General features: G+C 36.3%; 5 protein-coding genes across 5 annotated transcripts in view; 2 read left to right on the forward strand and 3 right to left on the reverse strand.

Annotated features, from left to right (window-relative positions):
• Positions 1 to 8,596, reverse strand: part of LOC116173046 (neuronal calcium sensor 2) — a 53,289-nt gene extending 44,693 nt beyond the window's left edge. Inside the window, exons 1-2 of the mRNA XM_031490328.1 lie at positions 8,335 to 8,596; positions 2,920 to 3,007 (exon numbers count right to left, since the gene is read on the reverse strand). The gene's annotated coding sequence lies outside the window, so the exon portion shown is untranslated. The remainder of the gene's footprint in view (positions 1 to 2,919; positions 3,008 to 8,334) is intronic.
• Positions 1 to 8,782, reverse strand: part of LOC116173045 (neurocalcin homolog) — a 57,637-nt gene extending 48,855 nt beyond the window's left edge. The window contains exon 1 of the mRNA XM_031490327.1: positions 8,631 to 8,782. The gene's annotated coding sequence lies outside the window, so the exon portion shown is untranslated. The remainder of the gene's footprint in view (positions 1 to 8,630) is intronic.
• Positions 8,783 to 9,661: 879 nt separating this feature from the next.
• On the forward strand, positions 9,662 to 10,360 carry LOC116172971 (probable small nuclear ribonucleoprotein Sm D1). Its single transcript, XM_031490253.1, has 2 exons — positions 9,662 to 9,823; positions 9,883 to 10,360. The coding sequence occupies exons 1-2, from the start codon at positions 9,810 to 9,812 to the stop codon at positions 10,235 to 10,237; spliced, it is 369 nt and encodes a 122-aa protein (XP_031346113.1). The 5' UTR covers positions 9,662 to 9,809; the 3' UTR covers positions 10,238 to 10,360.
• A 1,403-nt stretch (positions 10,361 to 11,763) lies between these two features.
• Positions 11,764 to 17,195, reverse strand: LOC116172970 (cleavage and polyadenylation specificity factor subunit 5). Its single transcript, XM_031490252.1, has 5 exons — positions 16,849 to 17,195; positions 16,537 to 16,801; positions 13,152 to 13,317; positions 12,094 to 12,208; positions 11,764 to 12,035 (listed from the first exon to the last, which is right to left on the reverse strand). Exons 1-5 carry the CDS (start codon positions 17,007 to 17,009, stop codon positions 12,014 to 12,016), a joined length of 729 nt encoding a protein of 242 aa, XP_031346112.1. The 5' UTR covers positions 17,010 to 17,195; the 3' UTR covers positions 11,764 to 12,013.
• Positions 17,196 to 18,428: 1,233 nt separating this feature from the next.
• LOC116174611 (neurogenic differentiation factor 6-B-like) lies at positions 18,429 to 19,230 on the forward strand. Its single transcript, XM_031492551.1, has 2 exons — positions 18,429 to 18,544; positions 18,591 to 19,230. Exons 1-2 carry the CDS (start codon positions 18,429 to 18,431, stop codon positions 19,078 to 19,080), a joined length of 606 nt encoding a protein of 201 aa, XP_031348411.1. The 3' UTR covers positions 19,081 to 19,230.
• Positions 19,231 to 20,321: the final 1,091 nt, after the last annotated feature.

Here is a 20,321-nt window from a genome sequence, read left to right on the forward strand (position 1 = left end):
AGCAGCTATTGTTTGCACTGGGTTTTGATACTAAAATGTTCCGTATGTATTCAGTTAGTTGGCTCACTCTTACTACCAACAAGGAAACGATAACCGGAAAGAGACAGAGCATAATCTGAAACTGCAAATAATTTGATTTGATTTGACTAAACTGGAACTCGAGAAACCTTGTGCGATAATCCTTCATTTAGAAACAAACCAGAAACTTACACAATGTCCTCAAATCTAGCTGCTTCGCTGGCACTTAATTTACTTCAAACTTGCAAACGCGTAATTGTTGTCAGGTTACAAGTGCTGTGAATTACGTGATTTAGTGATTCACAATGAATTAATTAACAATAAATTTATAACAGTCCTGAAGTGACTAAGATTTATCAGTCATATATACACAATTTATACCAGCGTGAACTATTTATTACTTCGGTGTTGAAATTGGAACTGTCTGAAACGCAATTCGATTTGCTTATATAGCAAACTCGAAAATAAGAGGTATGATTATAGAGAGAGAGAGAGAGAGAGAGAGAGATCGTTTATTGAACCACTTTTGTTTTATAACATTGGAACAATTACAACTTAATATAAATGTATAAAGATAAAATGTAAATAGACTATTATAATATAGATCAAACAAACAACAACATAACAATATTAAATGTATATAAAAATTTCGATAAAAATTACAGTTAATAAATTGCGATATTTGTGAAGAAGTCTTCCAGTGAATATTGTGCCATTGTGTTAAGTATTTTCCGAATTTTATTTTTAAATGGGACGAACGCCGATATAGATTTGATTGCTAGGGAGAGCATTGTAAAATCGTAGACCCATTTGTAGATGTGATGTGTCATACACTTTACTTTTGGAGGCGGTTATTGCAAAATTATTTTTTGATCTGGTATTATATTTGTGGTAATCGGAATTAAAGGAGAATAATGCCTTATTTTTAAAAACACAAAAATTCAATAATATACAAACTATACAGAGTAGGAATGCGGAACTGTTGAAAGTACGGCTTACAGGTTTCCCTTCGCTGTAGCGAGAATATTGTCCGAAGCGCTCGTTTTTGAGTTTTGAAAATGTCGCTAATTAAATTTTTATTGGTATTTCCCCACAGTAGGATTCCGTATCTCATTTTCACTTCAAAAAGAGCATAATACACTTTGATTAGCGTATCTTTATTGCAGAACTGTCTACAGCGTGAGAGCGCAAAAATTGATTGGTGTAATTTTGATTGTAGTTGTTCAATGTGTTCCTTCCAGTTGAGATTTCGGTCTAATATAACTCCGAGAAAGTTGCAGTAATTACTTGTTTCGATTATTGTCGATTCGTAGGTTATGTTTGAAATAACAGAAGTTGAATTTTTCTTATAGACAAGTACTTTAGTTTTCTCAACGTTAATTAAAAGTTTATTTGCATTAAACCAGTTGATTAGTTGTGCCAAAGATTTGTTTAAGGTGCATTTTAAGTCGTTTTGACTGCAGGCAATAGTTACACTAGTATCATCTGCATAAGTACAAATGTGACACGTATCTATTAAATTATTTGGCAAATCATTCATGTATATGATAAATAAAATAGGACCGAGAATGGAGCCTTGTGGCACACCATAATTCACAGGTCGTACTTGTGACTTTACTTCAACTATTTGTCCCGAACTATAGACTTTGTCAATTACAACATATTGATTATTATAAATTTTATTGGCGACTATTAAGGGTTGTAGTGTTTAGATTTAACACAACTTTTGACAGATCTACGCGCGACTTACGGTTCCTGAGAAAAATAAACCTGAACGGTTCCGGAAGTTGACAAAAAAAACAAGTCCTTTCAAGTCCTAAAGGACTTGCTTGAACTTAAATTCACTCACAATTGTCCCCATCCAAGGAAATTGTTGTTATCGCTGCGGAAAGAGTACTATACTGTCCGAACATGCCCAAATTGCAATAATAACCCGGGAAACGAGAATCGGAGACACTGACAGATCGCCAGTCGTGTTCTCCCATTATGTCGACGACCTCTCCGCATGAATCCTCCCCGTTAAAGCACGTTTCGCTTTTGTGATTTCTTATACCCGTGGCGATCAACGACCATATCTAAAAATCTCGATATCAGGCCGTTCTAGTTTAGAATTATTAGATTCTGGTGCATCCAGATCCCCTATTAGAAGGCCCGTTTGGGAAATTTTCTCTCAACCCATGAATTTAATGAGCACCATAACCTTAAAACGTTAGTTTTCCATATATTTTCATTACAATGAAAATACTAAATCGCGTGTGGAATATCGCAGTTTTAGAGAGAATAAAGCGTTACATTCGCTCAAAAAAAGTATAATGGCGTGTTGCACATTCATCTAGATTTAACTAATTATTGCCATTGACGTCACCGTGTCTAAAACAAATACTCAAGATCAATTTAACCACCCTCTATAATCCCAGTAACGCTCTTTATTTTCATATAAATTAGGGCCATTCTGAATTTTGTCCGGTCACGAACAACACCAACCTTCCGAGTGAGAGTATTACCCACTTTTGAAAAAGGTTTCTTTAAACATTTTCAGGTGGTTCTTCGAGCCTGATAATTTCGTTTCGTCGGAAACTAGAAACGGACGAGGTACTTGTTTATGAAAACTAACACTCCCGCCACAATTGTTAAACTCTAAAATTAAGTATCGATTAGATCATTTCGTTTGTCAATAAACCAACCAGAAGTTGGGAAAAACTTGCAAAACTGCACAAAATGAAGTTAACACGCACATCGAGGTGCACGCGAACACGTACATAACACACGTAAACGCTTATATAGCTACTAAAAAGGGAATGTTTAATTTTAAATAATTACGCCTTATCGGAAAAATGTATTTACCTAAGTATATCTCTAATTATACTGTGTAAGTAATTAAGGCTTATTTTAGGTACTTACCATACACCTTAGTTGTAGAGCTACCGACATCCATAAAGGAGCGACTATGCCGAACGCTTAGGAGATGGTGTGTTGGTGTCATGTCCTCCTAAAACGAAAAGTGGCAATTTTCGTGAATTGTCCAAAGAACTAATACATTAAAGCGTATTTTATTTTTACTATAAATTTGATTTAAGGGCATAACCATTACTCAGTGCCAAATTTGATATTATTTCTACACACGCGAGAAACGAGTTAGAACTTATAGCGTCGATGCCCGTAAGAACTACCACCCTAGGAGATAGGTCAACGCAAATTCCCTGCACAATTAGTGGATTAGAGATTAAAAGGCAATTAAATTTGACGTCTTCCCTTTTAATGGGCCTATAAAAAATTCCTAATCTCTAACTCTAAATTCGTGTTAACTGTGGCGCCACCTGCATTTGAACATACGCATTCCAAATGGGTAAACTACCCTTAGCAGAGCGGTAGATTATTTTAATTACAATCAAGCGCAAATACAAGCGCAGTGGGGCGCTGTCAATTTTAATCAGCGAAAGCTAATAATTAATCTATTACCGTTTCCTTTTCCATTTCGATATAAAGAAAAACTACTTCCTTTCGTTTATTACCCCAGTCTTTCACACGTACCACGTGGGTAATATATCAATCTGCAGGTTTCCCGAGGGAAACATAAACGGGCGAAACTAACAACATTTTCAATTGGACCGCGCCATTAGTTAAACTTTAAATCAACGTCGAGCAGCGGCTAAATTAATCCCCCTTAAAAAAAAGAAGTACTTTCCGTGTTGAAGATCGCGTGCTAATTGTCAGGAATTTAATTACCATAATTATTATTGGTTCTAAATCAAATCGAGCCGCGGTGTAAATGCATGCACCTCTTGTTGCAACATTACATTTTCGCGATAAAAATAAAAAAGTGGGTGAAGGTGACGCTTCAGTTAATAGCGATATCTGAAGACGGGATGGTATTAAATTGGGTGGCTCAGGTGGAACAAAAGCAATACATTTCAGCAACAGACGTCTTTCTGAACGCAGTCAACATAAACATATTTGAATCGATTTGGTGCTTAAAAAGTAAATGTCGTTCTGGATCGTAAGGGTTGATTTTTGAGTGTGTAATTTTGAATTTAAAAGTGCCATCAACGTAATTTTTAAAACGAATTATTTTGACAATTCTTAATTGAGACTAATTGTTCATGGGCACTGGACTCACTAAATCACATATGAAAGAAAAACTCGCGTTGTTGCAAGCTGGCGAACAGGGTTATGGAAAGTGGACAAAACATTAGTCTATCGAATTTTCGAATCCGGGAAATTTGCAACATCCTTCCTCCTCGTGGATGATTTTCAAAAGATGCAAACATAGCACAAAATAATTTCATTGTAAACGTTTTTTTAATTAGAAGAATTAGTATCAACACAAATGTAGCACAAAGTTAGCACTACCTAAAGAAAATTTCAGAATAGCGAAACTAAACGGTGTTGCCAGCTGGCAACATTTTTCCATCGCGTGCATTATTGTGAAAAGAATTTCCTTAATCAGTTTCGAGCAGTCTGCCGGAGAATTAGGTTTTCCCTCGGGTTTTCCTAATTCGTAAGGTAAATACTGGAGCAGTATAAGACAACTTAAGACCTCTACAGGGGCACCTCTAAAAAGTATTATGCGGCTCACTCTGTAATTGGGCTCAGAACGAGAGGAATAATAAATAAATAAATACAAATAAATTCTTGGGAAATATTAGTCAATTTTTGGAAATTTCAAAGGAATGAGGACGTCTCGAAGGACATTCTAGGGAAATATTAGAAAATTTTGAGGAAATAAGGAACCTCCGAGGTAATCTAAAGAAAATTCTAGTAAATTTTAAGGGAATAATTTTCTATAGGGAAGTAACGTTCTGTGTATATTTGGGGAAATTTAAGGTAAGTAATGATAGAAATACGAGTAGAAATATTGGGAAAATTCAAGGGAAAATTAAAGAAAATTGTGTCAATTTTTAGGCAATGAAGGAAATCTTTGTCCCCTAAAATAAGTGGTGACCAACTCCTCAATTCAATTACATTTACGCTTCGTTACCGATCTACAGAGTGTTAAAACTTCAGCATCTCCTGCGGTTTAATAGATATTTTGCAGAAATTTGAAGGGATGCTCCATTTTCCAACCCTGAACTGATTTTCGATGCACTGGTAGATTGTAAAATAAGAATTTCGATTTTCTGATTTGTTTGGAAAGTTTGTGGTCCCTTGCAATTTTTTCGTATTTGCGACGGTTATCGAGAAAAAAATTTAAAAAAAAAAACAATTTTCTGTTACTAAATGAAACTCAAATTTCCGACCCTCGCATTATGGAAAATCTCCTGTTTTTATTAGTCTTCAATGTTCGCATTTGAAAATGTATCTTGTGAATCGTGCAATTATAACACCCTGTATATCCTTATCGAGGCGTTTGCGGACCTACGTTTATATGAACGTTTAGTCATTGAATAAGCACCTTAAAGAAGTATAACGCCCGTGTTAACTGATGAAATAAGAAAATCTGCCAAGGATTCTGTCGTCCCTCTGTTGTGGGGGAATGTGAACCACACATTTAAAGCTAGTTACCGACTTTGCAGATTTCTTTACTTCTTTAAAATTCCAATGTTGCCAGATTTTTGGCAAGCGCTTTGAGTTTGAATAAACTAGATTAAAATATTGAATAAGGTTTTATTCAATGCCAATAACAATATTATATAAGGGAGGATCAATCTGAAATGTAAGATCATAAGGAACAATAAATAAAGTAAAAAATGTAGTTTAATCTAATAAGAAAACAACAAGAACTGTTCTGAGGGCCATTATCTTTACATAATAAACAATCAAACTTTACCTAGCTCCATATAAGGATCTGGTAAATATGCCAACACTGTTCAACTCTTATAAACAAGGAAAATAAAGGTCCCCTAAGTATAACTGGTTTCCCTGTTTAAAATAGTTATTATTTACCGCCCGAGGGCACACATCCTTCAATATTTGTGGTAATTAACCACTTTGCAGTGTATGCAACACACCTTACACCAATTTCAGGTTTTCCTATGTAGTTATACTTCTTTAAGGTGCTTATTCAATGGTTTAGTCATAAAATAAGCCAAAGAATTTGCCCCTTTCGCATTTACATCATATTTAGGAATACCCCCAATGGGTGGAATTTCTGTGCAATGTGTCCAATATTTATGCAATGTGTGCAATTTTTGTGCAATAATGGCAGCTCGATAGCAACTAAAATTCGATATGGACTTAATGCAGTTATCTTACCCATTTTCTTGATGTGGTACGGGAATGCACAAGTAAAAAGCATAATGTCTGGAGGTACATAAGTACGGACCAATGTTCAAGATAATTACTTTAATTGGAGGAGGATAGTCTTTGCTTTAATTAATTTTGAAAAAAAATTGTAATTTTAAAGATATATTTACAAAGATACACACTTACTGCAATTAGTTGTCGTTATTACAGCGCTATCTGTTACCACGACGAATAAATTCTTCATGCTTTTTTTAATAGAATCGGGATATGGAATAAAAAATTTGGGTACCCATTTGAAATTACCAAGTTGCTCCCATACCCTCCAAAAGTGGGGATGGAGATCCAATTTTCGGGCCATTCCGTACAGTATAATGTTAGTAAGATCTCTGGGCTATTTTTTTCAAAATTTCAAGCCCCTGAGTTGTAAAACAGATGGAGGGGTGGTCAGTCTGGACGGATGCTAGCTGTCTTCGATCGTTTAATCGTTGTGCTTGATACACGGGCGGGCGGCCCGGGATCGATTCCCGTTCCATGCAGATTTTTTTAATCCAGCACAAAGGACGGATATTTTTGAAAGAGCTCTCCGCCTATTCGGGCGAGAGAGGTAGGAAGGGTGCATTCGACTCGGGCGTTCAACGAAAATACGGGATACTGCGAGTAAGAAATCTGGTCCGCCAAGAAGCCAGAAGCTGTCGGCACACCCTTGTGCAACCGCGGCGCTGGACTATGCAGAACCTAGGAACCTCTGGAAAATTTGATCAAACAAGCCACCATCAAAGGAAACGGCAATCGGCCTGGAAACCAAAACGCCTAGAATCGTATCACCCCAAATACGACCTGATTCCTGCCGGCGGCCAAGATGTTCAGTTCAGAACAGATTTAAAGAAAATAACAACAGCTTCCACGCCTATGCCGCAGTCCGGGTAGCTCCAGACCTCGCTCCAGACGATTAAACAGTTGAGCGACCAAAAACCACCCAATACGAAAAATTGCTAACACAAACAATTAGGGGATGATTTCCATATACAAGTGTTGTAACGAGGGCAATGAGAGACATAGATCTCAAAATTCTATTGGTCTCTTGGCAGAGAGTCCCTAGTCGTAACCCTTCCCTCAAACAGGTCTTCAGTATGTCAACTCCAAGACTCCAACGACGCACTCTACCCCACTCGGAGTGTTCAGCGAGATCCAGGAGAGTTTTGCGCTAGCTCGGGGCGCGGGCCCCCCGGCGAGTTATCTGTTTAATTACAGATGGCTGTGGATAAGGCGTAGTTGCGATGTTTCCATTTACAAGACCCTAGAGCTCGCCCTAGAGCGAAAAATACGACCAGGCAGACCGAAAGCTGCCACGTCACCCCCTATGGCCGTACGCGTAGATTTCAGAGGGACGTTTTTAATGAAAGGCGAGTTTACAGTTGTTTTGCTGCCTCTTAATCACCTCTGGCCCATGACATCCCCCAGTTAATTAGCTACTTCCGTCCCTCGTTCCGTCCATAGTTGAATCGTGAATATATGTATTGTAAGGCTCTCCAGATATGAGCCTTCCTTTCATTAACGTACCGTGAATAAAACTATAAGTGAGACCAAAATCGGTTTTTCAAGGTCAAAAATCCGATTTGCACTTTGAAAACTTTATTCAGTCATGCAACATGTTTTGCAGCTATAGTTTGCATGTTTTACTTCTCAACGTGCCCATACCCACACGCAATTATAACTTGAAAAGTCGATTTGAATTTTCGCCACAATATCGATTAGGGTGTTCTGGTTGTTTCTAACTGCTAATTACAGATACCCGAGGCTTCATCTCTGACTCCATTGCAGCAGAATGCAATTAAGTCGATAATTATTTAAACGTCCGGCAGGAAACGTGCAAACCGACATGTGGGATTGATTTTTTCGACTCACGTGTAGATAAAACGAGCCCGCCTACACGGAAATTTAAAAATTATACAGGCAGAAGCACCCTCTATTATCATTCCGCCTCAGTCAAAGTTGCCGACTGAGTAATAAAAATAACAAACAAAATACCCGATTTTTTTATGCAAATAGATAAGTAATTCAAGGTACAAAGTGGTTAATTCGAAAACACCTCAACTTATACTAGCAGAAAGTTACCAAAAAGTTTGAACTCACCTGAACTGCTGAATGTTTTGGTCCAACACTGTAAGTGCAGAAGTCATTCCACCAAACGTTTTTTTAACAATTACAAACAGCCCTTTTTGGACAGTGAACTACATAATAATAAACCTAAACGTACCTATTAAGGGACAATGCATTGTGATATTGCACCTTAATCCTAATAAATGTAACAAGAAAAGCACCATATAACAGTGACTAACAAATGTAAATATTAGAATTTATTAAATGATTTCATACACACTCAAAAAAAATTCGTAACACACGCTATATAAAGTGGCAGTACGACTTACATTGTATACTGTATAAGAAATTTTTAAGGCTGTTAATAAGTTTTAATCCTAATAATCATTAAAATACTTTAAACACAACTACTGGCGAAACTCAACAATCGCCATATCTACGATAATAACATCGCATGCGCTGTTTTGTTGCGAACTTATCCACAGCTACTCGACCAGGGATCTTTTTTTATAATCAAAAATTATTCTTGTACAAAAATAGCAACGTAACAAACTGTTGCTGCTGTTCTAACATCCTACAAAACGTACGTTCGATAATTAATTGCTTCCAATTGCTTTGAACTCCAAGATACCTACGCGTAAGATACCCTAAACCGCCGAAACAAGTACATTATTTTTTTCCCGCGAAAAGCGATCCTCTTAGAATTCTGCTTCTTAGGACTCTTAAATCTTAAATTGTGCTAATTGAGTTTGAAGTAATTTAATAACAATAAATAAGGCTCATTTCGTTTCCGACTCGCATCTAAAACTAAAACTGACTCCCATGCAACAGTGGCGTATCAAGGTGAGCGCCCATGGATAGCACTTCTTTTGGAGGTACCTGCTTCAATAGTATGTCACAAAAATCCCTCTTCATTGCCATATTGAAACCTTTGATTATATTTAGTATATTATTGTTATAAAGTGGAGAGAGAAAAATTTTGCAGCTTTCCAAGTTATAACAATCTTTTAGAGCTATTCATTTTTCGGTCGATGTAACACAAGTCGACTTTCTTCAAGAAAACGGAAGTCAAAAATGCAAACTAAGTAAGTACAAAGATCATACTATCTTTGGTAAGTATAACCATCATCAGACCCCAGAACGAGAGTTGGAAATAAGCTGAACTGAAAACAGGAAATAATCGCCGTCTGGGGAACTGGGGTTAACGTAAAATGGCGATACAGAAGCTGTATGCGGATTAACGAGGCACTCTTCTTTGGTTAAAAAAGTTACATGGTGGTCAAATAATTTTGAAGACGGCCCCAAATTTGAAAAAAACTTGAGTCAGGTTTTGATTTAGGCACGTTCATTTGTGAAGAGTATTTTTTAATACCAATAGATGTCGTGCCGCGTTTTGCTACAAACCATAACACGCTTGTTGTCGTTACAGCAACGTTTTAATAATTACTATAATTTCTGTTAATAAATTAGGAATAACTTACGCCAATTTATCAAATAATACAGAAAAAATGAAGCTGGTCAGGTAAACACAAACGCACTCTACCCTTACACACAAACCGGCAACTTAACCTCCAATTGCAGATTTTTGATGAAGCTAAGCCACGAAACCGTCTCGATCGAGTTAAAAAATGGAACCGTAATCATTGGCACAATTACAGGCGTCGATGTAGCCATGAACACACACTTAAAAGCGGTCAAAGTCACCCAAAAAAATCAGCCCCCGTTAACCATGGATACGATCACGGTGCGCGGCAATAACATTCGCTATTACATACTACCAGACAGTTTACCTTTAGAAACTCTTCTAATTGATGATACACCGAAAGCAAAGGCGAAGAAAAAGGATACCGCACGTGGAGCAACACGAGGCCGCGGACGGGGCAGGGGAGGTCGCGGCGGGCCAAGGGGACGCGGCCGTGGTCGAGGACGACGTTAAGTGAATTGGTGTACACAAAGAACAATATTTTTTAATATTCATTAATTATATACGAAGTATTTCCATCTAGTATAAAACGATACACTACATATAAAATAAAGCAAAAGAATAGTAGAAACATGACCAAAATGAAAGACTTTCTGTTTTGTCCTCGTAATTTTGATAAGTGTTCCTCATTTGTTATCAGCAATTTACGTACTTCAAGTAACTCTCTGGATATAATTTCCTTTTTCACATTTGGCAAAGCGGTGGATGCCAATTTCGATTCTAGTTCCGAAATTCGTTTATAACAGTCCTGAATTGCTTCATTTGATCTAGTGATCTAAAACAAAAGTTGCTGTATTTCTTTTGTTTTATTAAAAAAACTGAAAAATGTGTTGCTGTACAAAAAATTACAGTACTTTTATAAATGAAACTTGGATATCTGTAATGTAACTCAAATGCAACTTCTACTTAGCAAAGTGGGCAAACCATGATAAGTTGATTTACTTTTTAAATAAAGAAACATCTTTGAATGAGGATACCAACAACAATACCATAGATAACCTGAAATTTAGGTTATTTACCTCTTTCATAATGGAACAGTTATCCATTACTTATTAATAAATTACTGCTACAAATAGGTAGGTATTGTATTTTTTCCGACTGATAGCTGCTCCCTTTCCTTCACACTTTCACAGACAAAACACGAAAAAATGCGGTTATGTTTGTTAACATAGCCTTGGAGAACGGAAGAAGAAAGAGAGAACATAGCAAGCATGCATCCTGCTAAAACAGAAAAAATTGACCTTCACTTATAACTTTTGTTCCATCTACCCAGATAGGATTTTATGTTGCCAGATATAAATGTCACCATTAATGAATAGTGTTTAAGCATGTCAACACTCTAAAAGCCCTTTAAAACGCTATCACTGGAGAGCCTTCAAACACTTTTTTTAACTCCAAGAACTAGGGCACCTGGATGAAATACGTTTCAACGGAAGAATGTAGGTACATGTTGATCCAAAAGGCAGACCCATCGCTTGTCGAAAAGAGAAAAAAAATCATGATTCAATATCAACTCACATCAACTTGAAATGTTCAGAGTAGCTTCGCTATGAAAGTTACTTGATTCATCTATCAAGAGTCTTTCCAACCCCTTCTTCTACTTATTAACTTTCTGCCCGTCTGTCTACCTGTATACATCATAATTCGCAAACGGTTTCGAATTTTTCAATTGTTTTCATTAGGTAGCTACTATGTAGACAATGGTCAAGGGACTACCTGATTAAATTTTAGTCATTTGAACTTTTTGTCGATCCGTCTAGGTTTGTTGCTCGTTGTCTATATAGGTTTAAGCCTTCAGTTTAACCCTCCCGGCCTAGTGTTATAAAAATTCACCTACTCATTGGAATGGGGTAACACAGTTCATACATGGAAAATCTATATAATTATCCGTCATAAACAATTTCTTTTTTCAAAGCACACTCACTCATTTGCTACTGCTACGTACACTGTATACTTTATGGGTAGTATCAAAAGAAATATTTGATTTTGTACTTTGTATTCCTACCAGTATAAGAATTAGAACACCTAATCAAATAGTAATTAGCATTAATATCACTTATATTTATACAACCTAATAAATGAAATATATAAAAACTTCACGTTTTTATTACATGCGTCAAGTCCTCACTGAATGATAGGTAAAATTACAATGTCTAAGTCTATTTTGATTGCAAATCTGAGATACGCAAACGTCGAATTGAACACCAGTCACTCACTGTTCAGCAACCCTCACATGTAGATAAATTGAAATCTGAAAAAACACGTAGGTATACCATCAACAGTAGCAATAATTATTACAATCGCGTTACCTGCACAGTGCCTGAGGTAAAGACGAAATGATCGGCCCGTAGCCTTGGGAATTGTCATAAAGTTCAAATAGAGGCGCCGCCACTAATTTATAGTTTTTCGGAACTGCGAAAAACGCTGCAAGAATAACGCAATAAATTACAAACATGTAATCGAGGCCGTTTCCGAAGATATATAAAAACGTTAATCCACCCAAGAAAATAAACTGGAATAATGTTTTTATAATAAATTACAGACATTTTTACACAACAAATTTACAATTTACATACAGCTTGTTTTTAACCTTTGGTTAGCGCAACCGATTATAACCGAAGCACTGTCTTTAGTTATAAATGGCAACACTAGAGCCGATTTCTTAGTCAAAATCACTGTGAGTGTGTAGCACATTCATTCGCCATTTAATTTACATTTTATTACAAAAATTAGTAATCTAAATGAATATGCTTAAAGATGAAGAATATAAATAATAAAAGTGCAAAATATGAATTATAATTAAAAAGGTGTTAAAAAGTAAAATGTATGTTATGTCTAAGTCTAAGGGTGAACAGGATATGATAGTTGCCAACGTCAACTAAACAAGATGATATTTTACAACAGAATACAAAATAATTACAGTGTTGTCAAACAGTAGAATGATACTTCGCAATTGCAATTTTTAACACAGGTTCAAGGATTAAGGGAAAAGGAGTAATATTTAACTGCTCTATGTTTTCATGATTTGTCGCGAAATAAACACGAGTGGACAGAGTTTGGTTAAGTAAGAATTGGTTCATTGTTAACTGTATAGCCTTTTCTTTTGTTAATTGGTGGAATGAGACGTCGACAAATAGAAAACATATCCTGTTCAAACACAACACAAATTGTGGTTATAATAAATTACAACCCTCATATGTCAAAAAAATAAATCGAATGAAATGATTATATCTTCTCAAATTTTGAAGAAAATCTACATCAATTCGTAAAAGAAGAAAACCACGGTTTTCTTCCCTTACACATTCACATAATATACAATCTTCTCTGAAGAAATTATATAAAAGAATCTAGCAATTTACTACAGTACCCTTCTCCTGCAACTGGACGAGGAATAATCTCTTATGTTCCTTTGGTTTGGTTATGTGTGGCGGAATGTAAGGATACTGAGGCGGTTCGAAGTTCGGCCTCCACCAGTTGCCGATAATATCTTCGATAAGCCAATCTTGCTTAACGCCATCTTGCCTTCCCAAAGTCTGCAACAACTCATCGTAAAAGCGTCTAATTGACCCATCCTCCTCTTGAACGTACTACCACTAATTATAACTCAACAGAAAGCAAATGCATTTATTGTATTACATTATGACAAAAACATTATTATAATCGTTTACCTTTCATCACTTTAACAATACTATTGATTTTTTAAGTCAGCGATTTGATACAATCGAAGTACTTATTTGATAAACTAGAAAGCTCGAGATACAATACTGAGAATTGAACAATTGGGACGTAATCAAATGGTGGGCTTATCTTTCTTTGAAATGTAAGTGCAACTACTACGTATCTAATACAAACATTAGGTAGTCGAAAAAAATCCATAAATTAACAATCTTCTTTGACTCAGTGTAACAAGCTTTAGTACAAATATCCAGCAGCTTAAATTATTTCTCATTTCTTAGCCAAGTAACTTTACTTAGTCATATTTGGGCGGGCGTCAAATGGATATAAAAGAGTAATGGAACAATAAGACAGATATAGTACAGATTTACAATAAGTAACAAAATTTCAATACTTACACATTTTTCGAAAATTTATCTTCCGATATTTATACATTTTTTTTCGATTTTTAAAACAGCTCTTTGTGGTATGTAGCTCAAACAATGTGTCGATATTGTCTGCCAAGTGATAATTAAGGTAAATAAAAGTTTTAAGCGAGCTGTACAAAGACAAGTGTTAATAAATTCTCGAAAGAAAATCAGACAATCTCTCTCTTTCTCTCTTGCCAATAGGAGATAGATTACTAATCTATCCAACCTTTAGTTCTAATTGTGTTAATTGATGTGTTAACTAACAGATAAAGGAATGAAGTAAAAAAAATGTAGCATATCACTGCCATATCTTCATACTTTTGCAAGCATGTACTACAATGTTACCACATATTGTTTGTACAGATGCATGAAAACCTCTCCCTTCACCACAGTCCACCTGTTACTAAACACAGAATTGGAAAATTCAAAATCATTTGTGAGTTATCATGCACAGAGATGGGCAGAAAGTTCAAAATCATGAACAGACAAAAAAACAACACTGAAATTTTGTGTTTATTATTCTTCATTTATTAAAATTGAAACTGTACAGGGTGGTTCAAATTCATGGCTCACCATTGGAATCTCCGCAACGGTGAGAGATACAGTGTACATTAAAAATGTTTGAAAATAACTGAGATCACCGAAAAACTGAAATGGTACTATCCCCGTTCGCACTTTTGATGGGCACTTTTTTTGGAAATCTGATTCTGTTATTAGAATTTCCATAGCATGCTAGATGTGAAAGCTACTGGCTACTACTTTGTTATTTCTTATGGGCGCCATATTGGATTTTTACAGAATGACTAATTTAACAAGTCATTTAAAATTTAAATATTTGGACTATGTGACAAAGACAATCGAATACACCACCCCTATACTGCTGCCTAATTCCTTTTTTTATTTTGAAAATTAGAGAAATGGGGTGTTTGCCACTGTTTCCAGTCCTTGGTATATTTAATTCAAGATTTTTTTAGATACCTAACGTTCTACTTACCTGTTACATAACAAAGCAAGAAATAAATGTACAGGGTGTCCCATTAATAATGGTCACAGGCCATATCTATGGAACCGTTATTTGCACCGCGTCGGGAAAAAATTTTTGTTAACAAAAGGGGCCAAGAGAAATCGCTGGAAATTATTTTCAAGTTTCTAGCTTCGCCGCTAGAGGGGGTACGATTCATGTTTAAGTAGAAAAATAAATTTTTTTCTAAAATATACCCAACAAACATGCATTAAAAATACATGCATAGCAATCTCGTACCAATTTTCCATCATTTTGATGCAGCACATATGCTCTAGCTCATAAAATATGAGAGGTGGGGGAAGGGGAACATCTCTTTAAGGAATTGAATTCGGATTAGGTTAACAGATTTTCACATAATACGTCTTGTTGGAATGAGCTCTCTTCGTGAAATCAGATTTTACATGAATAGTCTTTTTAGTAAATGTGATGAGTGGTAGAGGGCGCGATGTGACAATAACATAAACTTTGCAGTTTTTTTTTTTAAATTTCAAATGGAACGATATAATTATTATATGATACTATCAAATAAGACGAAAAAGTGAGAATATCAGTGAAAACCGCATTTTGATATCTGTTTTTTAAGCAGAGATATGACGAAAATACGAACATTGACAAATTTTAATTGCGGTGTATTTTAGAAAAAAATTCATTTTTCTGCTTAAACATGAATCGTACCCCCTCTAGCGGCGAAGCTAGAAACTTGAAAATAATTTCCAGCGATTTGTCTTGGCCCCTTTTGTTAACAAAATTTCTTTCCCGAAGCGATGCAATTAACGGTTTCATAGATATGGTCTGTGACCATTATTAAATGGACATCCTGTACAGACAAATGCGCCGTGTTACAGACACCAGCAAACTGAACACAAAAAGACGCCAATTATCTGTTCCGTAATTTTATGTCATTTTCAAACCATTCACTTACGATTCATGCCAGCTGCCAACAGTAGAAGAAATGAAGACTGAAGACGTGAACAAAAAAAGAGAGAACTTTTGCTTTACCTTGACCACACTTGAGCTACAAAATTCAAACACATTGTCTGAACATTAACGTAACACGAGTAAAAATGAATACAACAAAATTTTGAAATCTTTAAGTTTAAATACTTAAAAATAAACCAACATATTTCTCAAAAAGTTAAGTTTACATTTTTGTCGGAACATGGGACTGACAGGATTGGAAGCATGAGGTAAAATTTGAGAGAAATGCAAACCTAACTTTTAAACAGCGTAATTAACATGGCATTAAAAATACATTTACAAGTACACCAGTTGCGAGAAAGGCGCATCGTATACAATTAGTCGATATTTGAAATGTTCCATGTGGTTATCGAGTGAGCTGAAAGACATGCTGTCAATACCGATTATTCTTTTAAACCTGTAAAGCAGGAGAGACCTTTACAAATAAAACAAAGCTTGTGACTTTTGCAATCGTTGCACTAATGGAGGTAAGCCACACTCGATAAAACTTGTAACAGCACATAAGGTATAATCGTTCAGAAATGGGGAGGTCGTCGGATACAAAATCTTTGATTGTTAGTTTTCACATCTTATCGTTAAACAAGTAGGTACAATTTTCTTAAAATGCCACCAATGTCAATTTTTCAGAAAAAATCGAATACATAAATGAACACACATAAACATACCTCGGTCAGTAACCGTTTCAAGCCTTCCACCTCATCTTCGCCAGGGTTTAATTCACCACCTGGTAGTTTAAAGAAGGTGGTTCCCAATTGTAATAAGAGAACGTGAGGTAATCCATGTTCGTGGACCAGTAAAACGCCTTCGACACTTCGTCTCATGCCGATGCGTTCAAATTCGTCGCGCATCCTTTGAAATCGGGCGGGTACACTTGGGTCCTTTTCAAAAAGTGGCTCTTTCGTTCCGAATGTGTAATTCGTCAGGGGATACCTTAAGGCAAGTTGGCAAACCAATTGAATTTTAAGTGGGTTACTTACAAGTTTATGATACGGTTGATTGCTGTGGACGGTGCGGGATACTTGCTATCGAAAGATGTTGTCGTCGCGTTTGCATTTTGGCTATTTCTTCGTGGCCATCCCGTGCCTGTGCCCGCCATTCCGGTTTGTTGTTGTTTCACTTGTGTGGACGTCATGGCCATTTCACGGTAAATCTTCCAATCTTAGTAGCTCTTTGTGTCGTTAATTACAAACACTAAGTCAAAATTGTACAATTAATACACTTTTCTTTATTGCCCAAGTACCAATTGAATTCATAAATACACAGACTGAGAGACGCTACATAACACAATGGCCGAACTCGGAGTGAGCTGTCGCTGCCACAACTACAAAATAAAAAGCACTAAACAGATACCACAGACTACATCGGATTTTCTTACAGGGTGTGAAAGATATACTGAGCCGTACTTCGATTTTGATTGATGAAATAGGAACTAAAGTGTAAGTCACGCAAATGCATCCACATGTCTATAACACCAAGATCAAAAGATTAAATTACAATCATGCACATAACAGTGGCATCCCATAATAGGTTTTGCAAAAGTATTGCTAAAGGAATCATTAATAGTCAAGAGACTTAGCTGCACAATCCTGCCCTTCTAGTTAGAAGAATGAATTTTGGCCCGCTTTCATTGTATTCGTGTACGCTTTTTAGAATTAGGCATGAACTATAACTTTTCATTGATCACACACACTCTTGGCTCCCTTAGAAATCAGTAAGAGCAATAAAATAAAAAAATTATGTCAGGTGTAACAGGTGGTCGCTTTAGGCTTTAACGATTTTCTGTTAATTTTACAAATTTTCCGCTATAGGAAATTTTATACATTCCATAATGAAAGAGAACAGAACTAATATTCGAGAGTCAAAACGCTCACTTGTAAGGGTAATTATGGATATTTCTATACTGCGGAACATCTGCAATTCTTTCCATAAATAAACTAAATTAAAACCAATAAATTGCGAGGAACCTAAAGCATATGGTTGTGCCGGATTCAAATTCGTCAATAATCTTGCGAGAGTCACCTTTAACGAGTACCCAAATATTGTTTCTCTGGTGATATGATAGGTCCGATTGTACTGTAAAAAGAAAGTGTTCCAGCATCCAATTTTCCAAATTGCTGCTACCCTTCCAAAGGAGAAAATAAGCTGTTAATGGGAGAATATTTCAAATTATTGACAAATGCAAGTTAATTGACTTTTTGCATTGTGTAAAAACAAGGCACGGTACCTACCAAGTAATAGAATAAAAAGGCTCGTTCATAAAAGAACACGATTTACACATAAATGCAATTAGACATTTCGTTCAAACACTACAAATTCTATTAAAATAGCTAATATTCCCACGCGCCATATGTCAAACTAATGGCATACGGTAGGATAAGAAGAGTAAACATTACTATCAGGCGAAATGAAGCACTTGTCACTAGACGACAATTGGAAAATCAGTAAACAAACGGGAATTACGATAAGATGAATACCCGTAACAATTTAAATAACGCACGCAAAAAAATATTGGAGCCATTTCGCATTCGCCATGGAAAAGTGCAGCCACTCGTTCAAAATGCGAAAGGAAGAAAAACATCGCGTACTGAAAATGAGAATTCGTCGCACGAAGGCGAACGCCCGCGAAAGGGATAGAATGCACGGGCTGAACGCCGCTCTGGACCGGTTGAGATGGTAAATGCAAATTCCGCAATTACTTGTATTAACGAAGTTCTTGTAGTCACGTGCCAATTCAGCAAACGACCACAGACCTACACTCGACACCCCAGAAGTTATCCAAAATTGAAACTCTGCGCCTTGCCAGAAACTACATACGCGCAATGTTGCTCACCTTGGAGGAGGGTGAACCGATGTCCTCGCAGAGATTTGTTAAAATTCTCAGCAAAGAGCTCAGTCAAACCACTGCTAACTTATTATCGGCGGCACTAATGGGGAATACGAATAGGCAAACATACTACACTAACTTATACTTCGATACACCAAATGAGAGTTACTATAAGTCGTACGTGGACTCGTCGAATCGGACAATCGAGGATAGTTGCGCGTACAATTATTCATCTTACAAAACGCATTTTGATACAATTGCACCAGCTGCAGACGGCATGCATTATTGGGGCGACAATTATTTTACAAATGAAGTAGTGTCTAGTTATCAGAAGAATTGTATCTACGCCAGCTATGGTTCGAAAACTCTTCCCATTCATTATTAAGCTGATGCCAAACTAAGTTGTTCTGTTTTATAATTTGGGTAACAAGTATAATGGGCGATTAAAAATGTGTCGCTGCCAAGTCGCCTTTGAAAGTTCAATTACCATCTAAACAAAAATTCCAAAGGTGACTCGACAGCAACTCATTTTTGATCGCATAGTAGTATAATTAAAGTAGGTAGTATCTTTTTGGATTGTTGTTTTCGATTAATTTTATTTTCATAATAAATTATTGATCTACTAATCTTCCCCCCAATTTCGACGTCAGCGCTTCATAGTGACCAAACCAGAGCCAATGCATAACTACTGTCAATCCCAAACAAAAGCGAAAACCTGAGAGAGACTGCGAAGGGCATTTTTGATTTTGTGTGCCCCATACTTTTTGAAAAGTCGCGTGGCGTGGTGAAATTGCGCTAAATATAAACTATTAAGGCACATATTCCCAGTCCATGGGAGTAGACAAACAAAAGACAAGGCCATCAGGATCACGTCCGCGTCATCCCGTTCGACCAATCAGAGTGTGCCTTGCCATGTTTGAAAAATTCCGTATACTTCCGTTATAAAATAGCGGAATCGGGAGCGCAAGGGAAAAATATAGCTACAGAACAGAGGTATGTTGCACCACTAATTTTTATAAACACGAAATTGGAGCAAGCTTGCTGTAGCACCTAAATTAGTAACAGTTTCTCACCTCAGAGCAATAGGGAATATGCATGTAATTTTTTAAATTTTTTAATCGCTTTTTTATATCATTCTAACATAGTAAAAAGAGTAAACACTGTTTAGAACAATTCAATTTAACTTGTAAAATAATATTTAAAACGTTGACTTTATTCGATGTGTTTAAACGCCGCCACATTTTCAGCGGGCCTTGGATGACGTCCCAAGCCACGACCAGTATTTGTTTACTTTTAGCACAGATCTAAGCATACACAGATTGCTAGCCTTATGCATTTTTTGGGAAACAAATGTAGGTATACTTAAAGGCGCCCTCTATTGTGGAGCAGTATAAACATGTATCGTTTAAAACTGTAATGTGACGCTTATGGATTTATGCGTTAGATGTCGCTGAAACAAAATTAAAGCACTAGTTTGCACAATTCGAATTCCTTAATATTCGTATTATTACAGTGATATGATATGATAGGACGTACGCTGAGCCATAATTGTTTAATTTAACACTGGAGCTACTCATTCCTCGTAAAGGAGTTATTAAAAGCGGGTACCTGTGGTCACAGATACAC

Source organism: Photinus pyralis, unplaced genomic scaffold (assembly GCF_008802855.1).
Source record: "Photinus pyralis isolate 1611_PpyrPB1 unplaced genomic scaffold, Ppyr1.3 Ppyr1.4_LG6, whole genome shotgun sequence".
In the NCBI taxonomy this organism is placed as follows: Eukaryota; Metazoa; Arthropoda; class Insecta; order Coleoptera; family Lampyridae; genus Photinus; species Photinus pyralis.